At 42.6% G+C, this 16,015-nt stretch overlaps 1 protein-coding gene across 1 annotated transcript; it reads right to left on the reverse strand.

Annotated features, from left to right (window-relative positions):
- Positions 1-3,329: 3,329 nt before the first annotated feature.
- Positions 3,330-15,403, reverse strand: E2F8 (E2F transcription factor 8; the record flags this gene model as incomplete). The annotated part of the gene is made up of 13 exons (XM_082485537.1): positions 3,330-3,503; positions 4,216-4,532; positions 4,661-4,790; positions 5,687-5,905; positions 6,909-7,431; positions 7,702-7,786; positions 9,548-9,757; positions 10,064-10,201; positions 11,661-11,822; positions 12,511-12,816; positions 14,013-14,169; positions 14,490-14,765; positions 15,371-15,403. The coding sequence occupies 13 exons, from the start codon at positions 15,401-15,403 to the stop codon at positions 3,330-3,332; spliced, it is 2,730 nt and encodes a 909-aa protein (XP_082341663.1).
- Positions 15,404-16,015: the final 612 nt, after the last annotated feature.

The following is a 16,015-nucleotide window of genomic DNA, read 5'->3' on the forward strand; positions in this document are numbered from 1 at the left end:
CTGGTAATGGAACTCTTCTGCCTATGCCAAGTGAGGCTGAATGCCGAGGTGACGGGACAACGTGTGTGGTATGAACGTTTCTCGTAAGATGGCAATGAGGTGGGGTTGGGGCAGGACTGAGCTCGATGTCGGAGCGCAGGGAGAGCACTGAGAAGCTCATAACCACTTTGTGTTTGCAGCCTTGGTGACTGATGAGTTAAGACCCTTGACGTTTGAGGGAGCTGAATCTTCACTGATCCTCACTCACATCATGTAGATCACGTGCTTGGATGGATTTGCCCCATAACCAACTGCAGGGAAATCTGCGGAGAAAGATTTTGCCCCAAAAATGTCAGTAAGTGTTTTCCTTTTGAGTTTGTCCGAGAATTTAAGGGGAAAAAGCAGGTAACAACGTTTAGTTTTCTGGTATTGGGTGTTGCTTCGTTCCTGTACCTCTGTGTGACCCCAGATAGCGGGTGTCCCTGTAGGAAAGCCAGTCTTGTTGAGGTTCCTTACAGCTCGGGGGAGCAGGCGGAGCCGTATGGGTTAGTTGGCATTTCGTATCATCCCTGGTCCACTGTGGCTATCAGGACCTGAGATGGGAAGAACAGACTTGAAATACGCAACTGGAGTATACACATGCATGAATTTTTATATTCCTGGTGGAGCGGGAATGTAGTGTTTTCTGTAAATCAAAGGTAGGGATTAAAAAATACTTCTCGGAGCACTGGAACGCAGTGTACCAAAAGCGAAGGGAGCCTGAGGATCAGAGGGACGTTCCTTGAGCTGCGCAACAGAACCCATGGGGCACATGGGTCACGTCAGAGGGGGGATGAGGCAGGTGGGAAGAGCAGCAAGCTCAGCTAGTCGGAGCGAAAAGCCAGTCTTCTGGGGAACTGGATACTTCAGGCAGAGAAGTGGGAGCTTTTCAGCGTGCAGAATGAACGAGAACAAGGTAAAGTGCTAGGTGGCGTTATAAAGCCTGCGTGAAAAAGTAAGCAATCGTGTTTTGACAGGAGCTAAGGGACACCAGGCAGCAACTCAGAATACATGTTCAGCTTTTCAGAGTAGAGCACAGTTAGTGAGAAGACCATTTCTTTAAGCCTAATTACTGTAGTTTCATATTCTGTTACTGCAGTGTCCAAAACCTAAAGGTTTGTAGTTTGTTTCCTTTGAGTAATGGAAGTTTCTAGATGTCTTTGCCTTTATGCTTGCAGAATTAAATTGATAGCAGGTGTAAGGAAGACCAATCAGTTACCACTTTGGAGAAGAAAAAAAAAATCCATGCACTGCTGTGGTGAGAATTCCTCAATTTTCCAGGTTTTATTTTTCTCTCCCCCTCATGTAGGAGTATTTCAATAGTGATCCTATTCTGTCAGGTGTATTTTGTGTTATAATTTTGCATGATTAAAGAGCAAGTTGGTTAGTTTTACTGTGTTAACTGTTTTAACTATGTCTTTTGACCCAGTCCAAGCCTGAATCTTGGGCTGTGCTGGCATTTCTCCTGTCCTAATTTGGACAGCTAGGTATGTTTCACCTGGGAAGGCAGAAGCACTGTATTTTCCTTTAAATTGTTAGTTATTCATAGAATGGTTGGAATTGGAAGAGACCTTAAAGACCACCCAGTTCCACCACCCTGCCATAGGCAGGGACATCTCCCACCAGCCCAGGTTGCTCCAAGCCCTGTCCAACCCGGCCTTGAACACCTCCAGGGATGGGGCAGCCTGCGCCAGGGGCTCACCACCCTTGATAGTGCAAAATTTCTTCTTGATATCTAATCTGAATCTTCCCTCTTCCAGTTTAAAACCGCAACCCCTCATCCTATCACTACATGCCCTTGTAAAAAGTCCCTCTCCAGCTCTCCTGTAGGCCCCCTCAGGTACTGGAAGGGGCTATAAGGTCTCCCTGGAGCCTTCTCTTCTCCAGACTGAATGACCCCAACTCTCAGCCTGTCTGTCATCATTCCTTGTCATCTGAGCATGAGCTGCATGAGGAGGCTTCATCTTTCTTCCTTCAGTGTAGAAGAGACTGCTGTACGCATTTAAATTCAGTTGGTTTAACTGAACCTGTTTGATATGAATTGCAGTAGAGGAGACTTAACAGCTGGAAGTTGACATTGGTCTTAGCTAGAAAGCCGAAACTAACAGTCCAGCCTCTGTACAGTGTGAGTACGTCCAAGAGACACGGGGCTCCCTCCTGCTGGAAGCCAGACCTGATGTTGTTTGCAGCAGTGAATAGCCAGTGCTTTGGTGACTGCACCTGGGATTTCTGCCGCAAACTGTTTCAGATGGCTACAAAACAGTAGGTGAAATGGCATGAAAACGTCCTTGGACTTGAAGCCTCTCCTGTGTCAAGAGAACCTATAGACTGTGTGTAACGTAGTATGGACCGGGCTCACACTCTGAGTTAAATAGGAGAAGACAGGTGAGGTAATGAGTGTGCATCCTCAAATCTTACTCAGATTGTTTAATTTGAGGCCCAAACCACGTAACTTCTCAATCCTGTGGCACCTGGACTGCACTTTCCAGAATGCTCCAGGGTGATAAAGACATTCAAATTCCAAACTTCATAGCTATGTTTTTCCTCTAATTGTTGTTATTAGGAGACGCAATCTTGAGTGATAGAGGTCAGAAGTTAAATCGAGTTACTTAAATCCCTTTCTGATGAAATACTATTTTCCCTCTTTTCAGAAGACAGACACCGCTGTCTGACAAAAAATGAAGGAAGAGATACCAGTGACTATACAATGTATTACTTAACTCAGGTAATGTAATTTGATCAAAAAAAAAAGTCAAAATTTGAGTTTGATGTAAGTTTAATCTGAACAAATTGATTTAAAAATACAGTATAAATAATTCTTAACTTATATAAAACTTGATTAAGAATTCATTTTTTGGTTGTTTTTTTTTTTTTACTAACTTTACAAAAGAGCTTTTTTGAACATAGGAGCAAGACACTTTAACTATGGGCTTTTTGTTAAGACTTAAAATATGTACACACTCACAGTACTTTTCTTTGTGCAAAATATGTACTGACTGATAGATTGTACCTTTCTGTACAAATACAATTTCAGCTTACTTTGCATAGCAGAAAAGCAACACAAAAACCACTACATACATAACTTTGTTGCTATAATACTTCGGGTAAGCCTTTTGGAAAAATTATTAGACATTAACTTTCTCATTAAGAGCCAGTTTTAATTCTAAAGCATCAATTAAGGCTATTCCAGTATTGAGGTCTCGACAATACATGTCCAAAACGTGCATTGTCCATCATACGATCCAGGATGTGTGCAGTGTGTTACCAGTAATTATGCCTGCCAACACGTTCAGCAATTTGATATCCCAAAATTAGTCTTCGGACACTTCAAGTTTTCGTTGAGGAATATACAGAGTTCCTTGAGAGATTCGATTGGTACCATCTGAATTTGCAGCTCGTGAAGGTACTGTGTTTGGCCCTCCGGGCGTGCGGAAAAAATTTTCTGTAACTGTCTGGGACCCTTGGGGTTCCTTTGGAACACAAGGCTAAAGAGAAGCGAGAAAATTAATTTAAGGGGCAGGAAAAAAAAGTGAATTCTAAGGTTTGCTAATCAGCAGGATGTTAGCAAATTTTTTTTTTCCTTAAATTTATAAACTTAACAACACTTTACTGAGAATAATGTAAGTGTATCCCTTGATACATCTATAAATATATATATAAAATCAGTTAAATAAAAATCTGGTTTCTCTAATCTCCTCGTATCTCCTTTTTTAATACAAACAGATCTTAGGCAATACAGTATTAAACAACATATACAAAGTTCCTGTGGAAAAAAATATTCTTTTAAAATCCTCTATAATCCTACCCTAGTAAAAAAAAAAAAGCTAACATAAAATGCAAGAACTTGAAAGTAAATTAGGAGAGTAACGAGAAGGAAAGATAAAGTAACAAATTGTCCATTTGTTAATAAGTGTCACCTCAGATCTACGCAAAAAAACAGCGGTCTCTTCACATATTGTCATCTTCCAGCCGGCTCCGCTTCCACAACAAATAATATACTTGTTCTTCCTTTCTTAATCTCCCAATTATACTGTACTTAACGCTGGACTTCGCTGCGAGCTCTTTTTGGGCAGTGTTGATTTATAAATACCAAAAAAAATGTTTGTTTAAAAATTTTACCTCCTATAAAGAAATTCCTGCACTGTATTTCCCACTCAACCCACCACAGTCAAGAAGTTGCAATATATTTTGGCTTACCTTCCCCTCTTGCAAATTCACATTTTCTGAGCTACGGCTAACGCTTTCTGGTTGTGAAGAGACCGGCATGTGCTGAAGAACAGGATTTGCAGGAACTCGCACACCGGCAGGTATTAGTCCTACATGTTGCAGCGTGAAGTTCAGAACTGAAGAACTTGGATTTGGGGCAGAACTGGTATCGCTTGAGGTGAGACAGGAGTTGCTCAGTACAGGTGCAGCAGCTATAGATGTTGGCGACAGCATTATATTCAGGGGTGTTATATGGAAAGCAGGAATGTTAACTGCTTTCAGTTCAGGTGCTGTCACTGGAATGACACCTGAAACAGAAAAATCAAGTGTTGCAGGGCATTAAAAATGGAGACTGGAGCCGTTGCCTCACTAGGATGAACATGGCCCACAATCCTTTAAGGCAGACAACTGTATGCCTGTTTTATTTAATACTCACCAGCAACAGGTGAGCTGTAGGTAGTGTGCTGTAATGAACAGAGTCCAGCTTTCTCTTCGTCAGAAAAGCCTGCCTTGTTGCCATGGGTGCACTGAGTAAGAGGAATAAGATAGCCAGACGGAAAAAAAGTCTGAAAAAGAAAAAGACGATACACCTTCACCCCAATCACGTAATAAACAAAAAATGAAGTTTTTCTCCAAAGTTGCATCCCCCTTGCCTTGTTCTTTATCCTCCATGTCCCCAGAATCCTATATTCCATGCCCGTACTACCTTCTGTCTGAAATTAGACACAACTGACTCAAGGACAGGCTCATTAAAGTACGACTGCCCTACTGCGCAGAAGTCAGCTGGCTCTGTTTCCAGCTGATATCCTCAGTGAGGAATGGGAAATCCATCTGGGATTAACACAGTTCAATTACACTAGACAAAAGAGAAATCCTGATACGGAATACTTTTGAGTTTTTTCCAGAAGAAACATCTGGACCCCGTAATCTTCATGTCACCCCAGTCTTGGATTGTGTTTTTCGTAAGACAAATACTGGAAGGCAATCCCTTTGCATTTACAAGGTCTGTTTCTGTCAACAGAACTGTTCTTTATTCAGGTTCTCTACAGTAGTAAGTCTTAACTACAGAATATCAAATTTTACTGATTAAGAGTGTTTCATGTGATTCTGTTGTAAATCAAAGTATTTGAGACTAAATATCCACAAAGAAAGGATGGGGGATGTAAGGGATCTCAACGTTGCCATCATCTGCTTAGTCTTAGTTGTGATCTTCATCCCAATCGAAGCCTGAAAGTCACTTTGTGTCCTCCTACTTGTGTACTTAATGCAGAATTAGAAGTCCTACATTCCTACAAAATAAGGTTATAAAGGACACTAAAAATAATCCAGCCAAAGACGATCTATATATGCGTAATTCATTTTTGTTCCATTTTGTAATTCAGTTTTGTTCCTCTTGCAAAGACCGCGAGTGTTTTTTTCCTAGGTGATAGCAAGACGTGCTGTGGTGTCCGACAAAGCTTACCTCGTGAGCAGGAATGGCAAATGCTACAGGTATGTCTTGTTTATTTTTGACTTTGGCCTCATCTTCTGCAATATCTTCTCTTTTACATTGGTCATAGCACCTTGCCGTGTTTTGATCTAATGTTTCAGTTTTGTTCTGTTTCTCTTCCTGGAAATTGTCCATTTCGTGGTTCATTTGTGAGCTATTGGAAGGTGGTCTTTCATTTTTAATGGTTTCTCCCTTTAAAAAAAAGTACATACAAAACCAAAGGCAGACATTTTAAGATTTAACATTCTCAATTGCAGGTCTACAATGATAGTTATACATTTTAAAAATTAGGAAAGTTTTCTCCTTTCTCCTGATTACCAAGTTTGTGCTATAGAAGTTTCTAGTCAATAAGACAAACCAGATCCATGTTATCCCCTCTTGCTCCGTCACAGCGAGTGCATGTTTGACACCACATGTTGTCACAGCAGGCTGATAACATTTCATGACTGTTTTGGCAAGCAGAATTTAAAGCACCCTAATAATTTACAGCAACACTAAAACATTCAGCAACCGAGGAGTAGAAAGAAATCCTGACCCAGTTTCTCCATGTGCATCAAGTGTATCTGAACCTCTGATTCTCTTTGTGTGCTGTATTATTATGCCTACAACAACCCAAAATCAGCAGTGTGCAGTGTTGGATAAAAGTATTCAGAAGGTATCAGGATTTTGGGACATTTCTGCATCCACTTTTCCTCCTAACACCTCTAAAGCCAAGAATGAATGCCAGCAAGATGAAGAACCTGAACTACTCCCGAAACATTGTGTAAGTAGGTCTTGACATAATGTTTTGGGAGTTGTTTTATTTTGACTAACATCTGTACACTTTGACGCCTCTGCTTGGAAATAAATATTTGGAGGGGGAAGAGAGGGGAACAAGGAGAAAAATACAGCCTGATTCTAGGTTGGCCGTTAAAAAGACAGGTGTTATATTGCATATAGTATATTCTGCCTGATGCTTTGCAAATACCAGTAAGATTACATGGTATTTGAGAGAGAGAGAGAGAGAGAGAGGGGGGGGGGGGCTGTAAACAGCCCCCCAAACATGAGCAAGCACAACCAATGAATGTCATCCCTTCAAGCATATTGTTATTTCAAACGCCTACACACGCTGGTAGACTCCTAAATCACTTTGAAAATGAGTAGGTGGCAACATCATTCAACTATAAAATGGCATTTTAGAAATAATTTAACTTACCAGTGAAGTATCAAGGCTTTCCTTGTCACTTCTATGCCTTTTAATTAAATTATTATCTTGTAATGCTTGGGATCTTTTAAGGCACCGCTGTGATGATGTTTCTGATTTTATAGTCGGTCTTTCTTTAGCTGTCAGGGACTTCGTTGGATCATCTGTAGCTGTCTGACTGTCTCCTTCCTCAGTGGTTATTTTATTTACTACTTTTGAATTAACACTCTTAATTCCAGTTACGTTAGCACGCGGTAGAGGCTGCAACATGAAACTTGGGCTGTACGTTGTCACAGTGTGGGCTTGGGAAGGATGCAGATAAATCGCATACGAAACAGCAGAATGAGGATGAGGTAGTATTACTGGTGAGACGGAGCTGTGGCTCGGGGGACAGCCACCCGGTGGCTGTGTGAGAGCCGCCTGCTGAGAGGGTGCTGCAGCGCGAGGGGGTTCGGGCTTGAGCACTACCTCAGGTGAGGACAAATTACATTCCAAAGCAGATCTTGACAATTTCATTTTCATCTCTTTTGCTTTCCTTTAAAAACCAAACCAAAACAAACAGACAAAGACAAAAATATTTGAATACCTTCACGCAGACATGAATACTCTGACATTTGTATTTTCTGCAATACAAAGACTTAACATGTAATTCTCAATCCACTAAACAGAAAATGACGAAAATAGCCTGCAGTATCAGGGGTTACCGTTTTTTTTGCAGACTTGCCCAACTCAAACTCAGCATAACTTTAACTTAACAGCCAGAGGCAAAATAAAGCTTCTCACCTTAATAATTGTGCAAACTTACTTTGATTGTCCTTCCAGCTGATGCTTAGCAACTGCTGGAACCTGAGCCATTTTACTTGGGAAAGCTGATAAATTTTGATCAGTACCTGGTTGGAGGGGGAAAACAAAACAAAACTGTTAGTACATCAAATGTAAAAGTTAAATTTTGGCTTGAGGAGACTGCATCATTTAATGTGACGTGCACACTTAATGAGAAGACACTAAGACTCCATGTTAATCTCAACCTGCAGCCCACACCTGATTTGATCAATTGGATGGGAGCTTACATCAACCAAGTTTTAAAGCCTCAGCTCCATTTTCTTTTTTCCCTCCGAAGAGAATACCTAACAAGAATGTGAACATGGATAGGTACTTTTCTGGAAATTTTCTGGAATACAGAACTGCTTAGACAGTAAGATCTAAGGCACAGTTCCCACAACAAACCAGAGTTAGAGCAGTTCATAGAGCAACATACAATATCTGGAGAATCAGCTATACTACACAGACAGAAGGTTTGTAGTCACTAAGACATCACACAAAGTCAAGATAGTGGTATGTAGAAAGGGATTTAATCTTATTCTTAAACCCAAAACAGTAATATGCCACTCCTCATGTATTTGGTGTGGAAGAGGAGGCTGGAGTTCCTTCAGTGTGCTCAATTTGCTCCACATCTCAATGAATATATTTACTTTGCTGCAACTCTGCAAGCTGTGACTGGACTTGGTCCACCAAACCAGAAAGAGCTTCTACTAATTGTAGAGCTGATGCACTGACACGGATCAGTTTAGCTTTGTTTTCACTATCACGACATCAAGTTGGGTGGGAGTGTTGATCTCCCTGAGGGTGGGAAGGTTCTGCAGAGGGATCTGGCCAGGCTGGATCCATGGGCTGAGGCCAATGGTGTGAGCTTCAACAAGGCCAAGTGCCGGGTCCTGCACTTGGGTCACAACAACCCCATGCAGCACTACAGGATTGGGGAAGAGTGGCTGGAAAGCTGCCCGGAGGAAAAGGACCTGGGGATGTTGGTCAACAGCCGGCTGAATACGAGCCAGCAGTGTGCCCAGACAGCCAAGAGCATCCTGGCCTCTATCAGCAACAGTGTGGCCAGCAGGAGCAGGGCAGTGATTGTCCGCCTGTACTCCACACTGGTGAGGCCCCACCTCGAGTGCTGTATTCAGTTTTGGGCCCCTCACTACAAGAAAGACATTGAGGCGCTGGAGCGTGTCCAGAGAAGGGCAACGGAGCTGGTGAGGGGTCTGGAGCACAGGTCTGATGAGGAGCAGCTGAGGGAACTGGGGGTGTTCAGTCTGGAGAAAAGGAGGCTGAGGGGAGACCTTCTCGCTCTCTATAGCTCCCTGACAGGAGGGGGTAGCGAGGGTGGGTTGATCTCTTCTCCTAAGGAACAGGTGACAGGAGATGAGGAAACAGCCTCGACATGCTCTGCCAGGGCAGGTTTAGATTGGGTATTATGAAAAGTTTCTCCACAGAAGGGGTTGTCAAGCACTGGGACAGGCTGCCCAGGGAAGTGGTGGAGTCACCATCCCTGGAGGTATTTAAAAGATGGGTAGACGTGGTGCTGAGGGACGCGGTTTAGTGGTAACTTGGCAGCGTTAGGTTAACAGTTGGACTTAATGATCTTAAAGGTCTCTTCCAACCAAAACAATTCTATAATTCTATCAGTCTTGCAAGGCCTCAGATTTATAGGCAACATGTATTTTCCCCATCTTGTCTATTTTTGACAGTTCTTAAGACGTGTTTGTTGTAAGCAGGCATACCCACGCATCTGTATCTCTTAGAAGATGGCAAACCTGAATATTTAATTCAAGACTACATCTGAGTTAAAAACACACTTAGAAAAAGATACATACTTGCACTTATTTTAACTGGACTGGTCGGAGCAGACTGGATCTTTCTTCTGTCGTTTTCTATGGTTTTAACTAACTTTATTAGAGATGGATGCCGAGTGAAGTTTTGCTTTCCTCTTGAAGGGAAAAGGTTTTTTGAACACTGCTCTTTGGAAGGGATGGATTCTGAAATAGGTGGGGGACAGGTCGTAGAAGTTGTTTCAAGTTTTGTATCTAAAACACAGGAAAAAAAAAAAAAACAACCCAGGGAGTAAATACATATCATATGCAGATTCAGTAATTAAAAGCAGTTATTTGAGCCTGGCTTTTAAGTATTGAAGTACTAGCAGCAGTAAAAATGGAAATGCAAATGCAAGAGTCTCAGTATGAGTGCGTTGACTATGTGGAAATATATACTGCTGTGCTGTCATGCAAACTGGTTAGTTTACTCTGTCTTTTGGTCAAAAAAAAACTAGCAGAGAAAACAAAGAAACAATCAAAATCATCAGCAGAACAAAAGGAAATGACACATACACCTACCCTGAATATTTGGCAAAACCTCAGGTCCTGTCCACTTGAATGCTGGTTTTCTACCTCTCTCCTCTGTAACGTGAACTTTCTTGATAAGCTCAAGGCTACTGAGAACGTTTGCTATGTCATAAAGTCTCCTAATTTTGGCTATAATAAAATAAACACATGTAAAGTATAGCAATTCCAATTAACAAGTTAACATATACCAGATTAAAAATGTTATAATACCCTTTTAGCAGCTAAAAAGAAAAACCTTTATAATTTTTTTACAAAAACAATTTTGGGAACAGGTATTTATACTATGAAATAACAGGTCACAACATAAAGTTTATATGTAAAATAGAATTACATTGATACAGAGCTAGAGAAGAAAATACAGCAAAGTAAATGATGCTAAATATAGAAAAATACATTTTCAATACAAGTTAGGTTCTGTGCCATGACCAAACCTATGCAAATTCTGTAGTGAAAATAAGTAGCTTAAAAAACAGGTACACGCATGCAGCAGCAAACGTGGGAACTAGGGGGGGAAGAGACACACTGAAATCCAACAGGATGATCATCCTGTGTGTTCTTAACTGGTTTCAGGTTGAGATATTAGGGAGAAGTTTCAGACAGCAGTCAAAGTGACTTCTGCCAAAGCTTCTGCTACTGAAAATTTAGTGTCTAGCAAGTCGTGGAACTTGGGGCTATGCTTCTTAACCAAGAACACGGTAAAACGTGATACCTGAAATACAGACACATGGATGGAATGCCCTGAAAATGCATTTATTACAAGACAGACATTATGGAGGAAGAAGAAAGAATAAAAGCAAACAAAAACTCCCTGTTGACTACCCACCCACCCTCTCTGTGTTGCCATGATGCAGTGGAAAGGAAATTATGAACTGAAACCAGCGAGGATCAGTTTTCTTTTTGCATAGACATGTTTCCACAAAAAAAAAAAAAAAAGCAATGGAGTCTCTCTGAGACTCAAGGAAGGGTGTAATTTTCAATGAAACCCTCAAGAGCAGGCACATTTTTGGTTATTCTAGACATACGTGCCTAGACCTCGAAGTACCTTTTTATTTGAATGGAGAGGAAGAGGAGGAAGTGTGCAGGGAACTGAGAGCAGGGTAAAAGAATGAAGAAATAATTGGCAGTTACAGCGCTGGGTTTCACTTCCTCTCACGTGTAAGTAATTTACAGGACTTTTACAGAATTTCTTTAGACTTCCAACAAGTAAATTATATGACCTGAACGCAGATTTGCATGATTCCGGGGGCACCTCTGATGAAACGAAGCTGAGATCTTTGACAGACCGCTTGAGGAAAGAGAAATTGTTACCAGTCGCAGCCTTGCGACATTACACCAGGAGAGAAGATTTAATGAACTTTTTCTCTTACATGGTCATTATGGATCAATAACTATGCACAAGCGGGTCCCTTAAAAACTGCGCAAGGTGTTTAGTGAGTTTTTGGAGGGTCAAATATATTTACGGCAGGAGAAAGATGATGGAATTTTACACTATCTAAGCTTGTACTAGAATAGTCCATTTAGCTTACACTTGGTATTTCTATTTAGAATAAGATCAAAAAGCAGACAGCAACAGCAGCATCTTACTTACTTTTAAACTTGCTTTTATCTAAGTCTTCTAACTGGTCTTCTCCAATCAAGATTTTAGCAGCAACTTCAAGGCTTACTATTTGAGGAGTCGATACAAGAAACAGCATCACGAATTTCTGACTCATCACTCGTAAAGACTTGTCCTTCCTGCTATTTACTGATGCTGCAGCAGACAGGAGAAAGGATTAAAATATTAAGTGACACGCCAGCTGCAAATGTTTTTAAAAGACTGAAGAAATTTGTCACTAAATTATTATAAGAACAAACAAGACGGCAACTAGGCAGGGCCGACGTGAACTCCAGAATCATGTTTCTGCGTGGCAAGAATCAGATAATTAGGTGGATACCAAACCTAACTACAAAGGGGAGAGTGCGATGTTTTCCCCTGTATACATTTCCTTTTGTCTGACAACTTGTACTCTTAAAGATGCTTAACTGCAGGTTATACAATGTATTTAACAATCCTTAATTAACATTTTTGCCATGAATCAAACCTAAATTTAAAAAAAAAAAAACAAAACAAATTAATGGAGTAACTTATACTTTTGGCTTCTATAACATTCAATGGTAACAAATCCTGCAAATTGGATTGTATGTAAGGTATGTTTGATAGTTTCACCTGATGCCCCCTTGGTCTTGCACTGTAAAAACAAAATACATGTGCAAGAATTGAATGAATAAGAGATCTGAAAAAGTGTAGAGCACTTTTTCTCACCACAGACAGCTGTGGTACCTTTCAGGCAGTAGCATTTCAGAAAAAAAAAAATAAAGTCCAATAAATGTTTTTGCAAGTTCATAGATATTGATCATTACAAGCACATATTATTCTCGGCATTATAGAGAATTATTACCGGCACGAAATTCCATTCCTGGGAGCTCGACAAAAGACATTTCGGAATGCTCATTTGAGCCAAAAGATCTCGCTGTTTCTTCATTTCTTTCACCATCGAAATCGAATTCGTGCTCATACTCTCTTTTCTTGATCATCTGAATTTGTTGTGTGTATTTGTTTTCTTCTCCAACTTTTTTCAAAGCCTGCAGGGTTTTGGAAAGATTATGTCGCCCGTGCCAAGCATATCTGTTTTTGGCAAGGCGGCTCACCATGTGTAGGCTCTCTAGCACGTTCACAATATCATATATCCGTCTACGTTCAACATCTGGAAAAAAAAAAAAAAGACAGACAAACATGACATCTCTACTACATCATCATAGACTTACCTGAAATGTGGTTTGCACAGAGAAGGGATCAGTTTCCTATACTTCCCCCTCCTCTTTACACACTTCTGAGTGGCTTTTGCCAATTCCTCCTTACAAAGGTTTCTGAAAATAGCCTTCACAGGTCTCGCAAGCAAGGAAAAGAAAACAATTCCTACTTTAGCTATGGAAGGACTTGCTTTTCCACAGTTACACTTGGTTTACAACATTCCTTAAGAAATAAAACTTACTGTTGCCACAAGAGCCATTTGATGGGTTTCAACACAGCTTTAAAAAAACACTCCAAAGCATTTTTAATTATTCATTGCATCGATTTCAGATCATGTCATTAAACATCCGTGGAAATTCACGGTATACAACTGTTTTGTAACTTGTTTATATATGTCATTCTATTAACACGCTGTCCGTTTCTCTTTTGTCTGTTAAATTCTTGGGTTTGACTAGGCACGTTCTAAAAGAGATGTTATTTTGTACAAAGTATAAATAAAATAGACAATTTTGTTTAATTTGCAATTCATCCCTCTTCTGTGTCCCCCAACATATTCTGAAGGTACGACACCAAAAATATTATAGCAGTATGGTTTGTAACTATTATCAGTGTTATAAGCTGTAGAATGCTGTAATTTCATAGCTTTTTAATAAAAAAAGCTTCAGCTTAATGTTAGCAACTCAGACTTTCAGGAGATCATTGGTGTGATATAAAAATAGTAATGTAAAATGAGAAAGTTAAATTATCATAGAGAGGAGAAAGTAGTTTCTTGCTTTGAAGTCATGATTGGACAGGAAACGGTGGGTTCAGCTTGAGAAACGCTAGTTCCTGCCGCAAAAATCCAGCCACTAATCTTAGCCATCATCTCTAGATCCAAAAAACTGCAACTGGTTATTTGAGGTATCTGCAGCAATTTAGATGTTGGATATTAAACATCATTCAGAGTTTCTCAATTCAGTTCACTGAAGAAACTTTAGCTTTATAAAAGAACTGCTCTAAGAATGAAGAGTTTAAAGCTGGGTTTAAATAAGTTTGGGAGTACACAGTTAAGCATTCCAAGTTTTACGGAGCAAAAATGTGCTAACACAAACGGTAGGTTATTGGCACCTTTGTATGAAGAAACATATAATAGCATATATGCTGACTTACTGAGCTCTTCAGCTACTTCATCAAGGCAAATGTAATTATTCTCTGCAGTGCTGGGGTAATCAGGATACCGAGCTAAGAATTTATGACACAGTAATCCTAGACTTTTCTCTTTGCGACTTGGTTGAGATTTTTCATACTCGTCTCCCGATAAGTGCTCCTACGTGGAAAGAAGAAAAGGAGAATTTGAAATTTTTTACAATAAATACATAAATGTAGATATTTAACAGCTTTATCCTGAGCAGTGTCCTTTGAGACCGGTATTCTCCCTTTGTCCTCAACAGCTGTGAAGTAAACCCAGTAAAACGTTACCTGTTGTATGTAACTAGGCTATATCCTACGGACATCTGGACAATACTCCAAAATCAAAACTTTAAAACAGTTGTCGTATGTTAATGTATAACTTTTATACTGAATAAACAGCCTTCAGCTAAGTTAAAAAAAAGAAAAGTAAATAAAGAAGACACCTTTACAACACACCTGCAAACAGGGTTTTGCCTCTAGGACCTCGCCTGCGTTGTTTGACAGCTCCCTTCTCTGTTCCCTGCTCCTAATCTCAGGACTAGCGGCGCTAATCAGCATTTTAAGGTTCGAAGTAGGGGTCCATGGATCTGCTGGAAGGATTTCTTTAGGTTTTGGGGGTGTGGTTAGAGGCTGCCGGTCTGGCTGTATCTCCGTCAACACCGAATGCGAGGTAGCTGCTTGTTTCAAAGGGGTTTTCAAAACGCTTCTGCATGGCTCCGAAGAATGGTTTTCCTACGCGCCAAGAAAAAAGAAAGACCGGGATGTTAAAACCCAGCAGCGCTCTAATCTCTTTGCTGATAACAGTCAAAGTGGTATCAAGACCGATCGCGTTTTTCGGGTAGCGCGGGGCCAAAGGTCGCAGTCCTACTGGGAACCGGGGAACCCCCGGCCCTGAAACCGTTTCTCCGGCTGCGCCGTCAGCCTGAGCCCCAGCGCCCACGGTCTGCTTCAGGTAACTCTGCTCTTCTCTCCCTCCAGGGAAAATACAGCCAATGTTAATCCGTAGCAGAAAAGCTATACAAAATGAGCGAAACACCGGCGATTAAGGGGGTGGGGGGTGGGGGTGGCGGGAAAGGGGGCCCAGGAAGAAGTCCCGCTGGTGACAAAGGTCGTCAGGTGAAGTTTTAGGTGATTTTGTTAAGGACAGAGATTAAAGCGCGGGGGAAACGCGCCCGGTTACCGCCACCCGACGTTTCCCACGCGCCACCGTTGCGATTACGGCGGTTTCACGCCGCAAACGGCGGAGAAGCGGTACCGCGGGGCTGTCCAACCCCCGGTGGCGGCGGCGGTGCGCGGAGGGGGGGGTTGCTTGGCCGTTCCCCCACCGGAGGCATTACCTTGTCGCCGGTCCCCATCTCCTCCTGCTGCATCCTCCCGCCGCGCAGCCTCGGGGCGGGGCGGACGGGACGGGACACACACGGGACGCGCTCACCGGTCGCTCCGCATCGCAGGTCCCGCCGGTTCTGCGGGGCGGGAGGAGGGAAGCGTTAGCAGGGAAACCGGCGGGGGACGACACATACACACACGGACCGGCGGCGCCCACCTTTGGCCGGGTCCCGTCGGGGACGTCCCGTCCCGTCTCCTCCCGCCTCTGGGCCCGGCCCGCGCGCGCCCGGCGACCCGCGCCCGCCGCCCCAACGGCCCGGCCCCGCCCCGCCCCACCCCGCCCCGCCGGCGCCGCACCGGCCGCTGAGGTCTCAGCCCCGCCGATTGGCCGCCGCCGCCGCCGGCGGGCGGGGCCCTTCCGGGATCCGGTTTAAACATTTGGCGCCACCGCCGCGCCCAGAGCGTTGCTCCCCACTGCTGCTGTTCCGCCGACCGCCCCGCGACGCGTGAGAGCTGGTACCCACCGGGAGCGCTGCCGCGGTGCGGTCCGGTCCCGTCCCGTCCCGTCCCGTCCCGCCGCGCGGCCGCTCCCGGTACCGATTTGAATTCAACCCGCTGAGCCGCCGAAGGCAGGGTGGGGCGGCCCAGCCAATCAC

The sequence above is a fragment of the Vanellus vanellus genome (genome assembly GCF_965231255.1).
Source record: "Vanellus vanellus genome assembly, chromosome: 6".
NCBI classification, from domain to species: Eukaryota; Metazoa; Chordata; class Aves; order Charadriiformes; family Charadriidae; genus Vanellus; species Vanellus vanellus.